This window comes from Hevea brasiliensis, chromosome 12 (genome assembly GCF_030052815.1).
Source record: "Hevea brasiliensis isolate MT/VB/25A 57/8 chromosome 12, ASM3005281v1, whole genome shotgun sequence".
In the NCBI taxonomy this organism is placed as follows: Eukaryota; Viridiplantae; Streptophyta; class Magnoliopsida; order Malpighiales; family Euphorbiaceae; genus Hevea; species Hevea brasiliensis.
Genome location: NC_079504.1, coordinates 822,333 through 836,759, shown reverse-complemented (window position 1 = coordinate 836,759; position 14,427 = coordinate 822,333). Strand labels below are relative to the sequence as shown.

General features: G+C 36.9%; 1 protein-coding gene across 1 annotated transcript; it reads right to left on the bottom strand.

Annotated features, from left to right (window-relative positions):
* Positions 1-699: 699 nt before the first annotated feature.
* Positions 700-3,954, bottom strand: LOC110636099 (high mobility group B protein 9). The gene is made up of 6 exons (XM_021785649.2): positions 3,329-3,954; positions 3,006-3,084; positions 2,736-2,904; positions 2,439-2,537; positions 1,258-1,631; positions 700-987 (listed from the first exon to the last, which is right to left on the bottom strand). Exons 1-6 carry the CDS (start codon positions 3,478-3,480, stop codon positions 874-876), a joined length of 987 nt encoding a protein of 328 aa, XP_021641341.2. The 5' UTR covers positions 3,481-3,954; the 3' UTR covers positions 700-873.
* Between the last annotated feature and the right edge of the window lie 10,473 nt (positions 3,955-14,427).

The following is a 14,427-nucleotide window of genomic DNA, read 5'->3' as shown; positions in this document are numbered from 1 at the left end:
AGGAGCAAGAGAGTTGAAAGCTAAGTGCGCAAGAAGCCCACTACTAAAAGATAGAATACGCTTAACTTGGGAAGAGTGCAACACGAATGTAATTGTTAGCACTTAGCACCGGCAGATGCAAATTCAGAGTTGCAGATTCAGCTTTAAATATAGAATCTTCAATATGCATTCTCTTAAACTGATGGTTCGGCGGCTTTAACTAGCTATACTGAAATTCAGAGTTTTGATCCCTTCTTTGCAAAGAACCACTTGATATACGTCTCGAACTGTTTGAGTATATTTGGATAAATTTTAGAAGAGGAAGGGAAATAAAAGAAGAAAAATATTTTTTATTTTTTATTTTTATTTTTTATATTTAGATGACTGAAAAATAAAAGAATTAAAACTAAAATTTAATTTTTTTTCTTTAATTTTTAAGTTTCTCTCCAATTTGAAGAGAAAATAACTAAAATAAAATAAAATTTATTTTCCTTTCCTCCTTTATTTTCCTTCTCTTATCCAAATAAAAAAAAATCTTTTCAAAGTTATTTTCCCCTACTTATTTTTCTTCCTCTCCCTTTTCCACCTATCCAAACAAAGTGTTAATGTAAGCGGGGACTGCTTTTACCTCAGGTTTAGAAGTCTCGGGCTGTTTAGTGAATTTTCAATTCAGGCCTAGTTGGAGTCTCATTTTTACATAGACTTTGCAAAATCAAAGGATTAAATTACGAGTAAAGAACTAAGCACTTCATATTAAATAGGAATGTCTGTATATTGAAAATTTTCTAAGGGTAATTTATATCTACATATATAGATTGGAAAATGGCCCTACAACCTCTGGCCAACTTCTGGAGCTAAGACCTCCACTACATCATCTGGCCAACTTCTGGCGCTCTAATAATCAGCTCTCCCAACTTCCATGGTCTCCCTAAGCTTTAGTCTCTCTTTGTACTCTTTCAACTCTCTCTTGTATCTTTCCTTGTCTTTCAGCCCAATGTCCTGGTAAACCTACAAAGATACATATAATACAAGAATATCAATCTGAGATTGCTTCTGCCAATCTGCAAGCATCTTTCTTAAAAAATAATAATTTAGTAACGGATGTGAGTAAAATTAAAGTAGTCTTTGCTAATTCACTTCAATGCTCGAAGAACTGGCAGGTATGCAAATATCTCAATCTGTCTCATCGGAGATTAGTAACAAGTGTGCTGCTGCAAGTTATGCTACACGAAAACTATGCAACAAGAAAACAAGTCAATTTTTATTGTGTATTTGTACCATTCTTTCTTCTGCACTGAGACTGCTCCATGACTGACCGATAATTTTCGTAAACTCCCGTTCTCTGTTCGGGTAGAGAGATTTGAGCTTATAGTGCTTTTCAGCAAAGAAGAAGTTGTAACCACTTCTATTGGGTTTTGGGTAGCTGGGGTCCCCTGCTCTTCTGCTTCTCCTCCTCCGACAGTGGCGAGGTTTACTGCTGCCAGTATATGGAACAAGGGCATGACTATATGGAGTAATAGAAAAAGATGAGTCTGGATGATCCGGATGGTAAAGTACACCACTGAGGACCTCTGAACCCACTTGCACAGAAACCAGATATCCGCAATCAAATTTCCCATCAATAGTTCCAATAGCTGAGAAAGATGAAGATCCTATAACAAAATTTAGATAATATGATTTAGCAAAACAATGGTTAAGATGCTGATGAATGAGCTAAGGAAAGCTTGTCCAAGCACAGCAATTATGTTGTAGACCTCAGGTGCAGATATTTCTTGTCAACAATAGTTTCATATTCATCGATACTAAATTAAAGCCAGCGGATTTCTCCATTTTGTTTCTCCTATACATTTAAGCAATCCTCCAAAAACAGAAAAATGAGGAGAGACCCATCAAAGTAAAAATGAGGAGAGACCCATCAAACTAGGGGATAGCACTGGCCAAATGTATAGATCTAAAATAGCTCCAGTGAGTGAGGATGATGCGACTCATCAAATGCACATAAGCACATCAATCCTATGGCCTACCCAATTGGTTTGAAATTAAGGCTTAATTGGTATTATATGAGGTGTTTGATAGATTTTTATCAGGAGAATCGCAGATAGAGACAACAAATAAACAAAATCTCAAAACAGGGACACCATATGAGAATGACACGGACCATATAGCCACTTATCTGAATTATAAGATAAATGTAGTGGGACCAGAAGAAAAGGGATATTGTGAAACAGCCAAAATATCAACCTTTACATCAAATAATAGAGACTTCAGAGTCAAATGTCTTGCCTATAACTATAATTCCAAACATCTCACAACAGACTATTTAACTAACTCAAAAATAGAAAATTATGGGGCTGGAATTAGATCAAACATTTGTGGTGTTCACTGAATACTCTTTTTATCCACTTGCACACATTTCTCTTAAAGCAATGGAATGAAGATATTGGCAAATACCACCTCACCTTCAGTACGCGGATCAGGACAATTCCTTATCGGTTTGGGGGAATATTCCACAATAGCCAATTCATGTCTGCATAAAGAGTTGCTTACAGGAAATGTAACTGCAGGCCAATAAAATTGATAAGCACAGTTAGATAAAAGCGAGATGGTTTAAGAAGAGACAAAACCAAGTGCATAACGCACCCAATGCTCCAAAAGAAAAAGGGCAGGAGAAGGAAGTGCCATAAGTGAATCCAAAGCAGAGAAACCCATGCAAGAAAGAAAGAGAGAAGCAAGAAGAGCCAAGAACATTTAGTTACCTGTCACTGTCGGAGAGCAGACTGGACCTTGGACCTTAAAGAAGTGAACTTGTTCATAATGGTAAAGAAGGCCAAAGTAGTGTTTTCTCAATACGAAAGAAGCACTCGTTGTTGTTGGAGAGAACTTAAACACTGAACCCACTTCCCTCCATTTCTTATCCGCGACCACCTACACACCATTCTCATTTTAGCCATAGGTGGATACTCGTTTGCATAATAGCATTATTAAAAGTGTATGCACCATCAACCCTATTAGATACAGAGCCGAACCTTCTCATAGCCACCCCTTCTTGTAGCCTCTACATACAGAACATGCAAATCGAGCTCCTGTCCTCCAATCACAGGAATCCTTAACATAGAACGAAAATGATTCCCAGAAGGATCAGCCAAATGAACTATAGATATCCAAACTCACATTTTTAAAAAGATCAAACCTTTATTCGGTTCTTAGGTGCCATCACCCATGTACAAATATAAAGCAATCCTTTTTCACATATGCCAGGCAATATTTTAATCAAAGGAGAAAATCCCACCAAATAAATCAATAAAAAAACACATGGGAAAAAAAAAAAAGAGAAAGAAATAAATCTTACATAAACTTAGTACCCATTATAGAATGAAAACGCCTGAGAGTGTCCCAGAAAGTTGTAGGGTCCTTAACAACTTCTTCGTGAGAAGTAAGAGGCGCAGGATAATGCTTGTTTTCCCCTCCATCTTGAGCTAATTTCTTGGCAGCCGGCGACATTTTCTCACCGTCGCCGGAAAATCAAGAAGAGAAAAAGGAAGAACAATAACGATGATTCTGGAGATAAGACCGTAATTAGAGTCGCAAAGACTGAATTAAAGAAAGAAGTCTGACTCGTGGGAGGTAACGGTTATGCAAAATTGGCTTTTTCTGGCATTTTGAATGGCCAACCAGAATGACTGAGCAAAGTCTTAAGGGTTATTTATTTTTTACACAGGCTATGTTTATTATTACACTCTACAGCCTACTGCTTACTTTCCCTCTCTCTCGTCATTCGAAGCCTGACACGCCTGCAGCTGGATGAAGCTTTGATTCGGTTCTCTCTTTTCTCTTTCTTTCCACCAAACGTTGACATGCATTTGCTCTTCTTCTTCTGATGGACTTCTCTGACCATATCTTTGAGTACATCTGTAGGAAGATATAGGCTTTTGAGGTTGGTATCTGGTGCAGTCCAGAGCATATTGAGCTTGTTGCTTATTTTTTAATTTTGTTTTTTTTAAAAGATGAGCTTGTTGCAGATTACATGAAAGCAAAGCCCGGGTGGATTAAAAACATTAAACTTTTCTATAGTTCAATGGATTATTTTTATGTGGGTGCATTTTATTATCCATTATCCATTCTGAAACTTATTTTGGCCTTCCAAATATAAGCTTGAGTGGTCTTTCATGTTTCAATATATATATATGGCCGGAAATTTTTGCAGCTTCTACCAAAATGGCCTGATTCTAATTATATAAAATATTCTCCACCTTTTCTAAGATAGGTGACGAAATATATATTAATTAACTAGTAAACTCAGATTTGAGATTTCATTTATTTAATTTTTTTAATTAAAAATTTTGAAAGAAATTAATTAAAATTTAAATTTAAGATTTTTTAATTTTACAAAAAATTAAAATTATTATTATTATTATTATTATCATCAGAGTCTCTTTATATAATTTTTATTCACTAAATTAAATTTCCCTTTAAAACGATTTTAAGGACACACATAATATTATTAATTTTTAAGTTAATCATTGCTGATATTCAAAATAGTAGATTTTCAAAGTGAAATGCAAAATCTCTGCATGGGATTTGTAATTTCACTTAAAATTAAAATAAAATAATATTTTATAATGATCAAAATGGACATTTACTTTTATTTAAAACACTAATAAAATATTATTTTTTGTAATTAAGCTCTCAAGTTAGGTGAAAATCAATGAAATTAAAAAAATTGTAAACTCGTGCAAATATTTAACCTTTTTTTTTATCTTTTAGTATGATAGCTTTAAGTCCCACAATTATTATTTTAATTATTAATTATGATGAAAATAATTATTATTTGAAATGTTAATAAAATAAATAATTTTAAAAAATATTTAATTATTTTAAAATTTTCTAATTAATATATTTTTCAATATAATTTTTAAAATATTTAATAAATATATTTAAAATAAAAGCAACTCAAATAACAACCCGTACAAACCTTAACTAAAATATCTGAACTTTAGAACCCATTTGAAAATGAATCCCAGTGGCTTTGCTCAGGAACGGTTGCCTCCTGCTCTTCAATTCTCATCGTCTACGCAAGTATTTGAATTGTGATGATAGAAGATAATAGTGAAAATTTCTCAAAAAACTGCATAACATTTGCTTTCATCCCAGTTTATGAGCTCAAGGAGTTTTTGCAATGCCTGTTCTTGCCAATCCTCCCCCCAATTTCATACATATTCAAATTCAAACCTTGTCTGCAATAAGCTCTTGCACATGGATCTCTTGTTGCCAATTGCTTGTTGCTTCATGGCAGAGCACTCAAATCTTTTAAGTTACGATCATGGCTTCATTGGTGATCAAATAGTGTATGAATTGTCTGACAACGACGTGACCTTTTGGAATTATCTGTGTTAGAAGAAAAAAATATAAGTAATGCAGAAAATAATTATGTATTTATTTATGTCTTATTTTCAGAGATATTACATCTATTTAGAATATGAGCTAATTTATACAAGAATAATAATTACTGTAATTATCCTACACAAATCTCCTATAATCATGTTAATTACAGTAAATATACTACATAAATCTCCTATAATCGTGCTAATTGCTGTAGGATAATTTGTGTAGCATAATTACAGCAATTAACATGATTATAGGAGATTTGTGGAGCATAATTACAATAATTATTATGAGAAAAAGATAATATATGTTGTTTTGCAAGCTAACAATTTAAACAATTAAATGACTCAAACTTAGTAGATCCTAATAATCCACGAGAAATTAAAGGTTGAATTTTACTGGCAGAAGATGTAAAGATGTGTATCTGCATACACAAATCTCTGAGGAAGATGTAAATATGCAAGCTCAAATAATCGACCCACTCTGCGATCCTCCCCAAGAATCTGTCCCGTTTGTGGATCCTATACCTGGACACTATGGGGAGAAAAAATAACATTTAGTCCTTTTTCATACAACTGATCAACAGAAATAAGATTGAGTGCCAAATTAGGGATATAATAGGTGTCAAGGAGATGAAGATTTGAGGTAGACACATGACCAATATGTGTGATGTTCATTTTAGTACCATTTGTAGTATGGATTGGTGGTAAGAAAGATACAGGTTTTGTAGAAGATAAGAATTTGAGATTAGTGGTCATATGATTACAATATGCAGAGTCAAAAAGCCAATAAGAATTACCCGGAGTGGCAGACATGGTAGCAGGAGAATTAGAAGAGATAACCTGTTTGAATAGTGCCTCAAGATCACTCATGGTGATGGCAGTAGAACCCTCGATGGCAATGATAGCGATGTGAGAGGAAGATCCAGGCTTTGAGACATTCTTGAATTTAGAATGCCCTCCTTTTGGTCTTGGAGGGTGTGTGGGACAATGTTCAAGAATATGACCGTAACCATGATAATATTTGCATTCTATAGTAGGACAATATGCAAAAGCATGACCAATTTGATTATAATTCTTACAGAGTTGATTGCCAGATTTCTGATGTGAGGATCGAGTAGTTGCAAGAGCAGTTTCAAATTAAGGAGTTTTATCCAAACTGAGATGAATTTCTTAAAAAATAATCTCTTGAATAGCAGTATCCAATGATGGGAGTGGATTTTGATGTAGCAGGGACGCTCAAACGGGCTCATATGCTGATCGAAGAGCCATTAGAACTTGAATGAGATGAAGATGATCTTCACTAATTTTGGCCTGAGATATTTGATTCCAAATGGGTTGGACCTGGGCAAGAAAATCATTCACAGATTGACCTGCTTCTTGTTTCAGATTATAAAGAGTAGTCCACAACTGATAATAGTGGGCAGGTCCAGTGGTCTGATATCGATTAGCAAAAAAATCTCAGATTTCTTTTGCAGAGTCATAATTAGCAAATTAAATGTGGATGGACGAGACAGAGGTATTGCGAAACCAGGTGATGATCTGATGATTTTTTACTATCCCAATCCTCAAGACGGTTAGCAAATTTTGCATCAGTTTCATCATTCTTTCTTGTCATCGTAGTGATATCTCCGGTAACAATATGCCAAAGCTTACAACCTATCAAAAAACTTTTCATTCTTTGAATCCAAAGATTATAGTTGGAACCAGTCATAACTGTTGCAATAGGTTTTGAAATATCAGATTTCTCCATTGATAACAAGATGAGAAAAAAAATATAGTATAATAACAGGAATGAAAGAATGAACCAGAACAGGTTGTAGAGAGAGAAAAGAGACCCCATAAACTAGAAATAAATGCTTTACGGCTCTGATACCATGTTAGAAGAAAGAATATAAGTAATGAAGGAAAGAATTATATATTTGTCTGTGTCTTATTTACGGAGATATTACATCTATTTATGCATGAGAATATGAGCTAATTTAGACAAGAATAATAATTGCTATAATTATGCTACATAAATCTTCTATAATCATGCTAATTGCTGTAATTATGCTACACAAATCTTCTATAATCATGCTAATTGTTGTAATTATGCTAACACTCTGATTTCTGGGTTCACGAGGAGGACTAATACGAGAGTTCTGATTTCTGGATTAGAGAATGCGGGGTGCCTGATCATGTTACATCCACTCACATGTTAAGTGCATGTAACCATTCAGGGCCATTGAAGTAGGGAAAATATTACTTAAAAGATTATTTCTGGAGTTTATGAAGTTCAGTCGAGAGCGCATCACTTTTCTTGCATGGTTAATCTTCTGCATCGCTCTGGACTTCTAGATGATGCTTATAACCTTGTCAAAAGCATGCCAATGAAGCCAAATTCTGGTGTGTGGGGAGCTCTTATTGGCGCTTGTGGTGTCTGTGGTAATATTGAACTTGGGAAGGAAGTTGCAAACCAATTGATTGCTTTAGACCCATCAGACTGGTCAATGGATGGATGCTTCGAAGGTGAGGGCATTGATGAAGGAAACAAATCTTATCAGAAATCATGGATGTAGTTATATTGAACAATAAACATGGAAACAGGATTCGTTGCTTTGAAATGGACGATTAGTCTCACCTTGAGGCGAGACACAGCAAATATATAACAAGTTTGAAGAACTTATTGGGAGGATTATATGCATCAAAAACAGAAATTGTTCTGCATAATGTTGGTGAGGATGTGAAAGAGGATCCGATCAATAAGCACAGTGAGAAGTTAGCCATAGCATTTGGACTTTTGGTGACTAATCTTAACATGCCATTAATTATAACAGCAGTGCAAAATTCATATCACTGATAGAGAAGCGTAGAATAATAATTTGGGAAACGTAATGGCTTCACCATTTTGCCAATGGATCATGTTTTTGTGGGAATTACTTGTAATTCTCTTCTTCAACTTTGATAGTCAATTTTATATATACACAAATTACCCCCTTATTATATTGAGATACAAACTTCACAATGACTGCTGCATTTTGACCCAATACAAGCAAATTCTTTATTGCTAAATATTTGAGCATGAATAAGTAGGCCGTCGTATTATTGGAAAGGAATGGACTAAGTAGGTGGCACAAGTCTCGGTTATGAATTTTGATCAAGGCCTAAGTGAACTCAAATTTTTTTCTCTCTTTCCAAACAGAACAAATACACAGATTGTGCAAACGAGTGAGCAAATAAAATTCTTCAAATATGAGAATTACATGATTTTCTGTTACTACTATCACATAATATTCCTCTTCATTCTCCTCTCACTCTTTGCTGCTTGCGCGCTCAACGCTCAAATGGTTCTCACACTCTCGGGCCTCAGCTGCCTTGCTTCAACCCAAACTTTGAAACTGCACAATCTATTGCAAACAGATGAGAAGATGCAAACTTATCTGCTCCTCCCATGACTGGCATGGCTACAGCCATTTTGACTCGGGTTTGTGTTATGAACCAGAGTTTTAGAAGTTGTCGAAAAGGAGAAATCAAGAAAGGGAGAGAAGCACAAAGAAGAAATAAGAGAGAAGAAGCTATCATTATCTCATTCAATGAACTACAATTATAGAAATACAATTATTTATATGCAATTGAATATAACAGAGTAACAAAAATACAACAAACTCAATAACAGTTCCAACTCAGCATAACGACTCCCTCTCTTTCCTCCAGCATCTTAACCGCTTTAGACAATCAAAATTCTTCAAACGTTGAGAATGTTACTTCTCTCCTTGCCACAATACGTCACACCACTTCAGTCTGCAACAATACTCCCCTCCCCAAGATTCCTTGTCCCCAAGGAAAAGTTAGGAAAACGCAGCTGAAAATCATCTGCAAATTCCCACGTAGTGTCGACTGGGGAAGAACCTTGCCAATGAACCAGAATTTGTGTAGCTGCAGCATTCTGCCTTTTAACCATTCGACGGTCCAGTATTGCCTGAGGAATTATGGGTGATTCTCGAGCCATAGGAGGAAGTTCAAAAGAAGCAGTAATAGAAATGCGAGTTTGCTTTAACAAAGACACATGAAAAACATCATGGATTAATGCATCAGACGGCAACTGCAATCTATAAGCAGCCTTGCCTATTTTGTCAATCACCCGATAAGGACCATAGTATTTGGCTTGTAATTTCAGAGCACCACGGGCCAAGGAATGCTGGACATAGGGATGAAGCTTCAAATAAACCATATCACCAATTTCAAACTCACGATTTGTTCGATGTTTGTCGACTTGCTGACGCATACGTGACATAGCACGCTGGAGATGATGTTTTAACAAAGCAATTGCAGATTCACGACTCCGAAGTTGTATGTCCACAGCCTCAACAGCAGAATCACCAGGAACATAGGGAACATGCAAAGGTGGCTGGACACCGTAAAGAGCTTCAAATGGTGTCATATTAATAGTGGAATAATGACTGGTATTATACCAAAATTCAGCAAGAGAAAGCCATTCAACCCAGCGATGAGGAGAATCACCAACAGCACATCGAAGGTAAGTTTCAAGACAGCAATTAACAACCTCACTTTGTCCATCCGTCTGGGGATGATAAGCTGTGGAATATTGAAGTCCCACTCCTTGAATAGCAAACAGTTCCTTCCAAAATCGACTAAGAAAAACATAATCACGATCAGATGTAATAGTATGCGGCATGCCATGTAGCTTGAACACACCCTCCATAAAAACAATGGCTACTGTATGAGCAGTATAAGGATGGGCTAAAGGGAAGAAATGGGCAAATTTAGTAAGACGGTCAACTACTACGAAAATAATAGTCTTCCCTTTAGAGCTAGGCAATCCATCAATAAAATCCATTGTAAGATCTATAAAGATACATGTAGGCAACGATAATGGTTGCAACAATCCTGGGGAAGCAACTGCTTCATATTTATAATGTTGGCAAACAGAACATTCACGCACAAAGTTGAGTACGAACCTCCATAGTCCTGGCCAATAAACAACGGAAGAGAGACACCTCGCGATAACATTAGCACCCGTGTAACACCCCTATTTTTTTAAATTTATTATTTCATGGGTAATTATTTATATTTTATTTTATTTAAATTTTAGGAAATTATTTGAAATTTTTCGGATTTTAGAAATCGGGTTCGATTTTCTGAAATATAAAACTTTGATGATTTTTAAAAATTAATTTAAAGATCATATGGCAAAACTAAAAATATATTTGGACTCTAAGAATTTTTATGCGTTTTTTAGAATTTTTTCGAAATTTTTGGGCCTCGTTTTCGATCCCAATGCAGAGTAAAAATTCAAAATTTTGTATCCTGAATCAGACTGGCCTAATCGAACCAGACCAGATTCATAGACACCAAGACCACCAAAATCCATCGAGTGGTTTGCCCAATTTTTATCCGGGAAATTTTAGCCCATTTCGACTTTTGGGCTAAATTTCTCGCAAACTGTGAACCCCACAAGAAAATCGAGAGTACCGGAGTGCTCCACTCGTTGAGAGCTTCGCGGCAATACCAATTTCACAATTTTTCGACACAGTTTTTTGGTAGGTCCCGAGAAACTTCGTAGTGTTTTTTCGAGCACTAAATGAGTTTATAAAATTTTGTAAAAATTATATACTAACCCCCGTATTGTGGGCTTCGTGTAGGTACCTTCAATTCGCGAAAGTTCAACGGTTGCTCGGATCTGTAAATTTCAGGCCGGGCAAACAGGCTATCGAAAAAGTCTTGGAATTGAGTCGAGATTTTAGCTACTCCACCATTGCCAGACATCCTGAGCGCATTCCCGGGGTCGAAATCGGCATAGGTAAACCCAAACCTTACTTTTTCTTAATTATCTAATGCTTGAATTGGATTAAAAATCCATAAAATATTCGTGGTAGCTTAGAAAATTATAATTCCTTTTGCATTAGCTTAGTAATAATGCTAAGGACCGTGAGGTAAAGTTTTAGAATTTTTAGAGCTCATTTGAGTAGTTTTTGCAAAAGGAATAATTATAAGGACTCAATTGTAATTTTTCATATTATGATTGTTGACTGTTTGGATGGGCCCAGGAGGGGCTATGTGATGTGATTGAGTTGTGGGTGTGTGGTTTGTGGATATAGAAGTACGTTTGAAGCCCTTTTGCAGATTGAGTAGGTCCTAGGTACAGGGGAGACTCTACCGACTTAGGACATCTTTGATCTTTTCTTAGTTTGTATTGATTCAAATGTATTAAATAATTGTAATAAAATTGTTAGGTGAGTCGGGACAGGCTTCCTCCTCCGCCCAGCCGCCACAGTGACTTCGGTTAAGTCTGTGAATAAAATATTAATTTTAATTATAATTTCGATATTATTATATGTTCAAGTATGCCCATGCATCACTTATAAATATGTATCTATGTAGTTAAACACTAGGCACATTTTATATTGCATTCATAATTGTTGAAGTGCCATGGATGTTGTTTGTGGTAATTTGGAGCAGTGTGTGTGCGTGGCGTGCGTGTGGTATGGTATTGGATATGGACAGGACGGGTAGACACGGCTTGAGAGACACTCGCTGGGACCCCGCATTTGGTTTATTAAGCGAAAGTCCGGCTTGAGAGACACTCGCTGGCAGAGGTTGGATTAAGAGGGCTGTATAGGGGATCAGCTCCCATATATGTATTGTTTGACAGTGTTGGGTGTGTGAGTGCTCCAAATTGCCTTTTTGCTGTTATGATATGAAAATTATGACGATGTTGCATTTCACTCCACAGGGTGCATTAGCTTTAGATAGCTATAGAGATTATGGTTAAATTTGATACTTACTCTCTGAGTCGAACACTCACTCCTGTTTATCTATTTTTCTAGGCTATAGGAGGATTATTTATTGTGGCTAACCTGCCCTTCTTCTTCACAGGTCTATTGATAGTATTTAATATATTTTGTATAATTGAGTTAAATTTTTAGACTCCGCATGTATTAGAAGCACTTATTTTATTTTGGGCCTGTATTATAAAAGTTATGTTGGACCTGTAAAATTATTAACTGTATGCATGATGGGATTGGATGAGGGAGCTGAGCTCCCATTTGAGTTATGACCCTTTGATTATGTGGAGGGTGAGCTAAGCTCTCCAATTTATTGTATATTGTGTTTACAGGTCGGGCAAGTCAAAAACTCCCCGTTAAATGGTCCATTTTATGGCCAGATTCTATCTGATTGAATTCTTGAAATTGGGCCCAAATGGGCCTTAGAGTTGGATTGAGTAATAGATAGGTTTACTACGGGCCTCGGGGGCTTTAGGCTGGCCCAGGTCCTAGTGCCGGTTTTGGCCCATAGGTTGGGTCGTGACAAATGTGGTATCAGAGCTTAGGCTCTAGATTCATAGGGAATATTTGTCTAAAGTGTTGGGAAGAGTCTAATAGGAGTCACATGCGGAGAATAGGGTCCACATTCGTCTTGCATAGTCATTTTTGCTTCTAGTTTCTGCTTTATATAATTGTGTGTAAATATAAGTTTATAGAGCTGTATAACATGCCGTTTTGAAATTTTATGGGCTAATGCTGCTGAATTTCAGGAAAATGCGTAGAAGCAGAAGAGCTACCACTGCACCTGAACCAGATGTGCCTAACGAGGTGTCGGCACAGGATTAGGCGCCTACCTCGAGGAGGTGGGATAGAAGGCCTAAAGCTGCTCAAGTAGAATAATAGCTACCACCAGTTCAGGATTAGCCTTTTATGGCTCAGGGTCTCATGGACCCAATGGCAGCTACCTTAGCCGAATTGCAGAGAACCATCGATATGATGGCACAGTATATGATCCACCTTCCCTAACAGCAGCAGCCTACCACACCAAGAGGGGAACCTTACAAACAAATAATTAATTTTAAGAAGTTGGTGCCTGATACTTATGATGTGTCAGACGATGCCTATCGATTTTTGAATTTCTGCAACTAGGTAGGGATGGAGTTGCAGTTGACTGATAGGAGGCTTATAGAGTGTGTGCAGCATGTATTAGGGCTAGTGCCATGACAGTGGATGATAGACTACGTACTACCTCGTATTGAGAGATTATCTTGGACCCAGTTTGTGGAACTGTTTATCAACAGGTTTGTGCTAGAAAGTTTCAGATATCAAAAGCTGTGGGCCTTTGAGGCCTTAAGACAGAATGGCAGATCTGTAGATGAATATGCTATAGAATTTCTGGAACTGAGCAGTTATGCCCCTACAGCAGTGGCTACAGAAAATATAAAGGTAAAAAGGTTCCTAAAGGGGCTGGACAGGAGGTATGCAAACCTGGTCATGATGTCTGATCATTCTTTTAATATGGTAGTTGATTGAGCCTGACAGATTGAGATTAGCTATACAGAAGATGACAGTGGAAAATTAAAGAAGAATAGAGCAGAAGGTTCTTCAGGTGTTCCCTACACGGGTACCACAGATAGTGGTGGCCAAAGTCACTACAGAGGAAGAGGTAAAAGCAACAAGAAGCGTGGTTTTAAACACAAATCTCGAGAATTCAGACCAGGGTATGGATCCAGCAGTGGTCACAGTTCGGATTATAGCAGTTTTGGGTCTGGTTCATGATCCTCCTTTGCACCTTACACACAGTGTGGAAGAGGACATTCAGGACCTTATATGATGGGTTCAAGAGTATGTTTCCAGTGTGGCCAGTAGGGTCACTTTGCTAGAAAATGTCCAGTGTTCAGTGAGCCACAGATGGGGTCACAAGGTTTTGTTGCAAATGTTCCTTATCAATTATATCCTAGTGCTTCTAGTATGGCAGACAGTCAGTTCAATGGCCAATAGGGCTAAGAACAAGGAGGACGTGGATTTGGAGGCAGGTCAGGAAGTAGAAGTCAATATCAGGGTTCTGCAATGCAGGGTAGGGGTCAAGCTCAGGTTTTCACCTTGACCCACTAGGATGCTCAGGCTTCCAATGTAGTTGTGGCAGGTATTCTCATAATTTGTTCCTATGAGGCTCGTGCTTTGATAGATTAGGGTGCTACGCACTCATTTGTCTCTCCAGTTTTTGCCATGAGATTGGATAGGAACCCTACAACTTTAGAATGCCCTTTGTCTATAGCTACCCTGCTTAGTGACAACAT

Bases quoted from the DNA above. Each gene is read 5' to 3' on its own strand.
- LOC110636099 (XM_021785649.2), bottom strand. From the start codon at position 3,480: ATGTCGCCGGCTGCCAAGAAATTAGCTCAAGATGGAGGGGAAAACAAG. The intron at 3,085-3,328 runs GTAAGATTTATT...TTCTATGTTAAG, and splicing joins ATAATGGGTACTAAGTTTAT to GATTCCTGTGATTGGAGGAC. The intron at 2,538-2,735 runs GTAACTAAATGT...ATTGGCCTGCAG, and splicing joins CTGCTCTCCGACAGTGACAG to TTACATTTCCTGTAAGCAAC.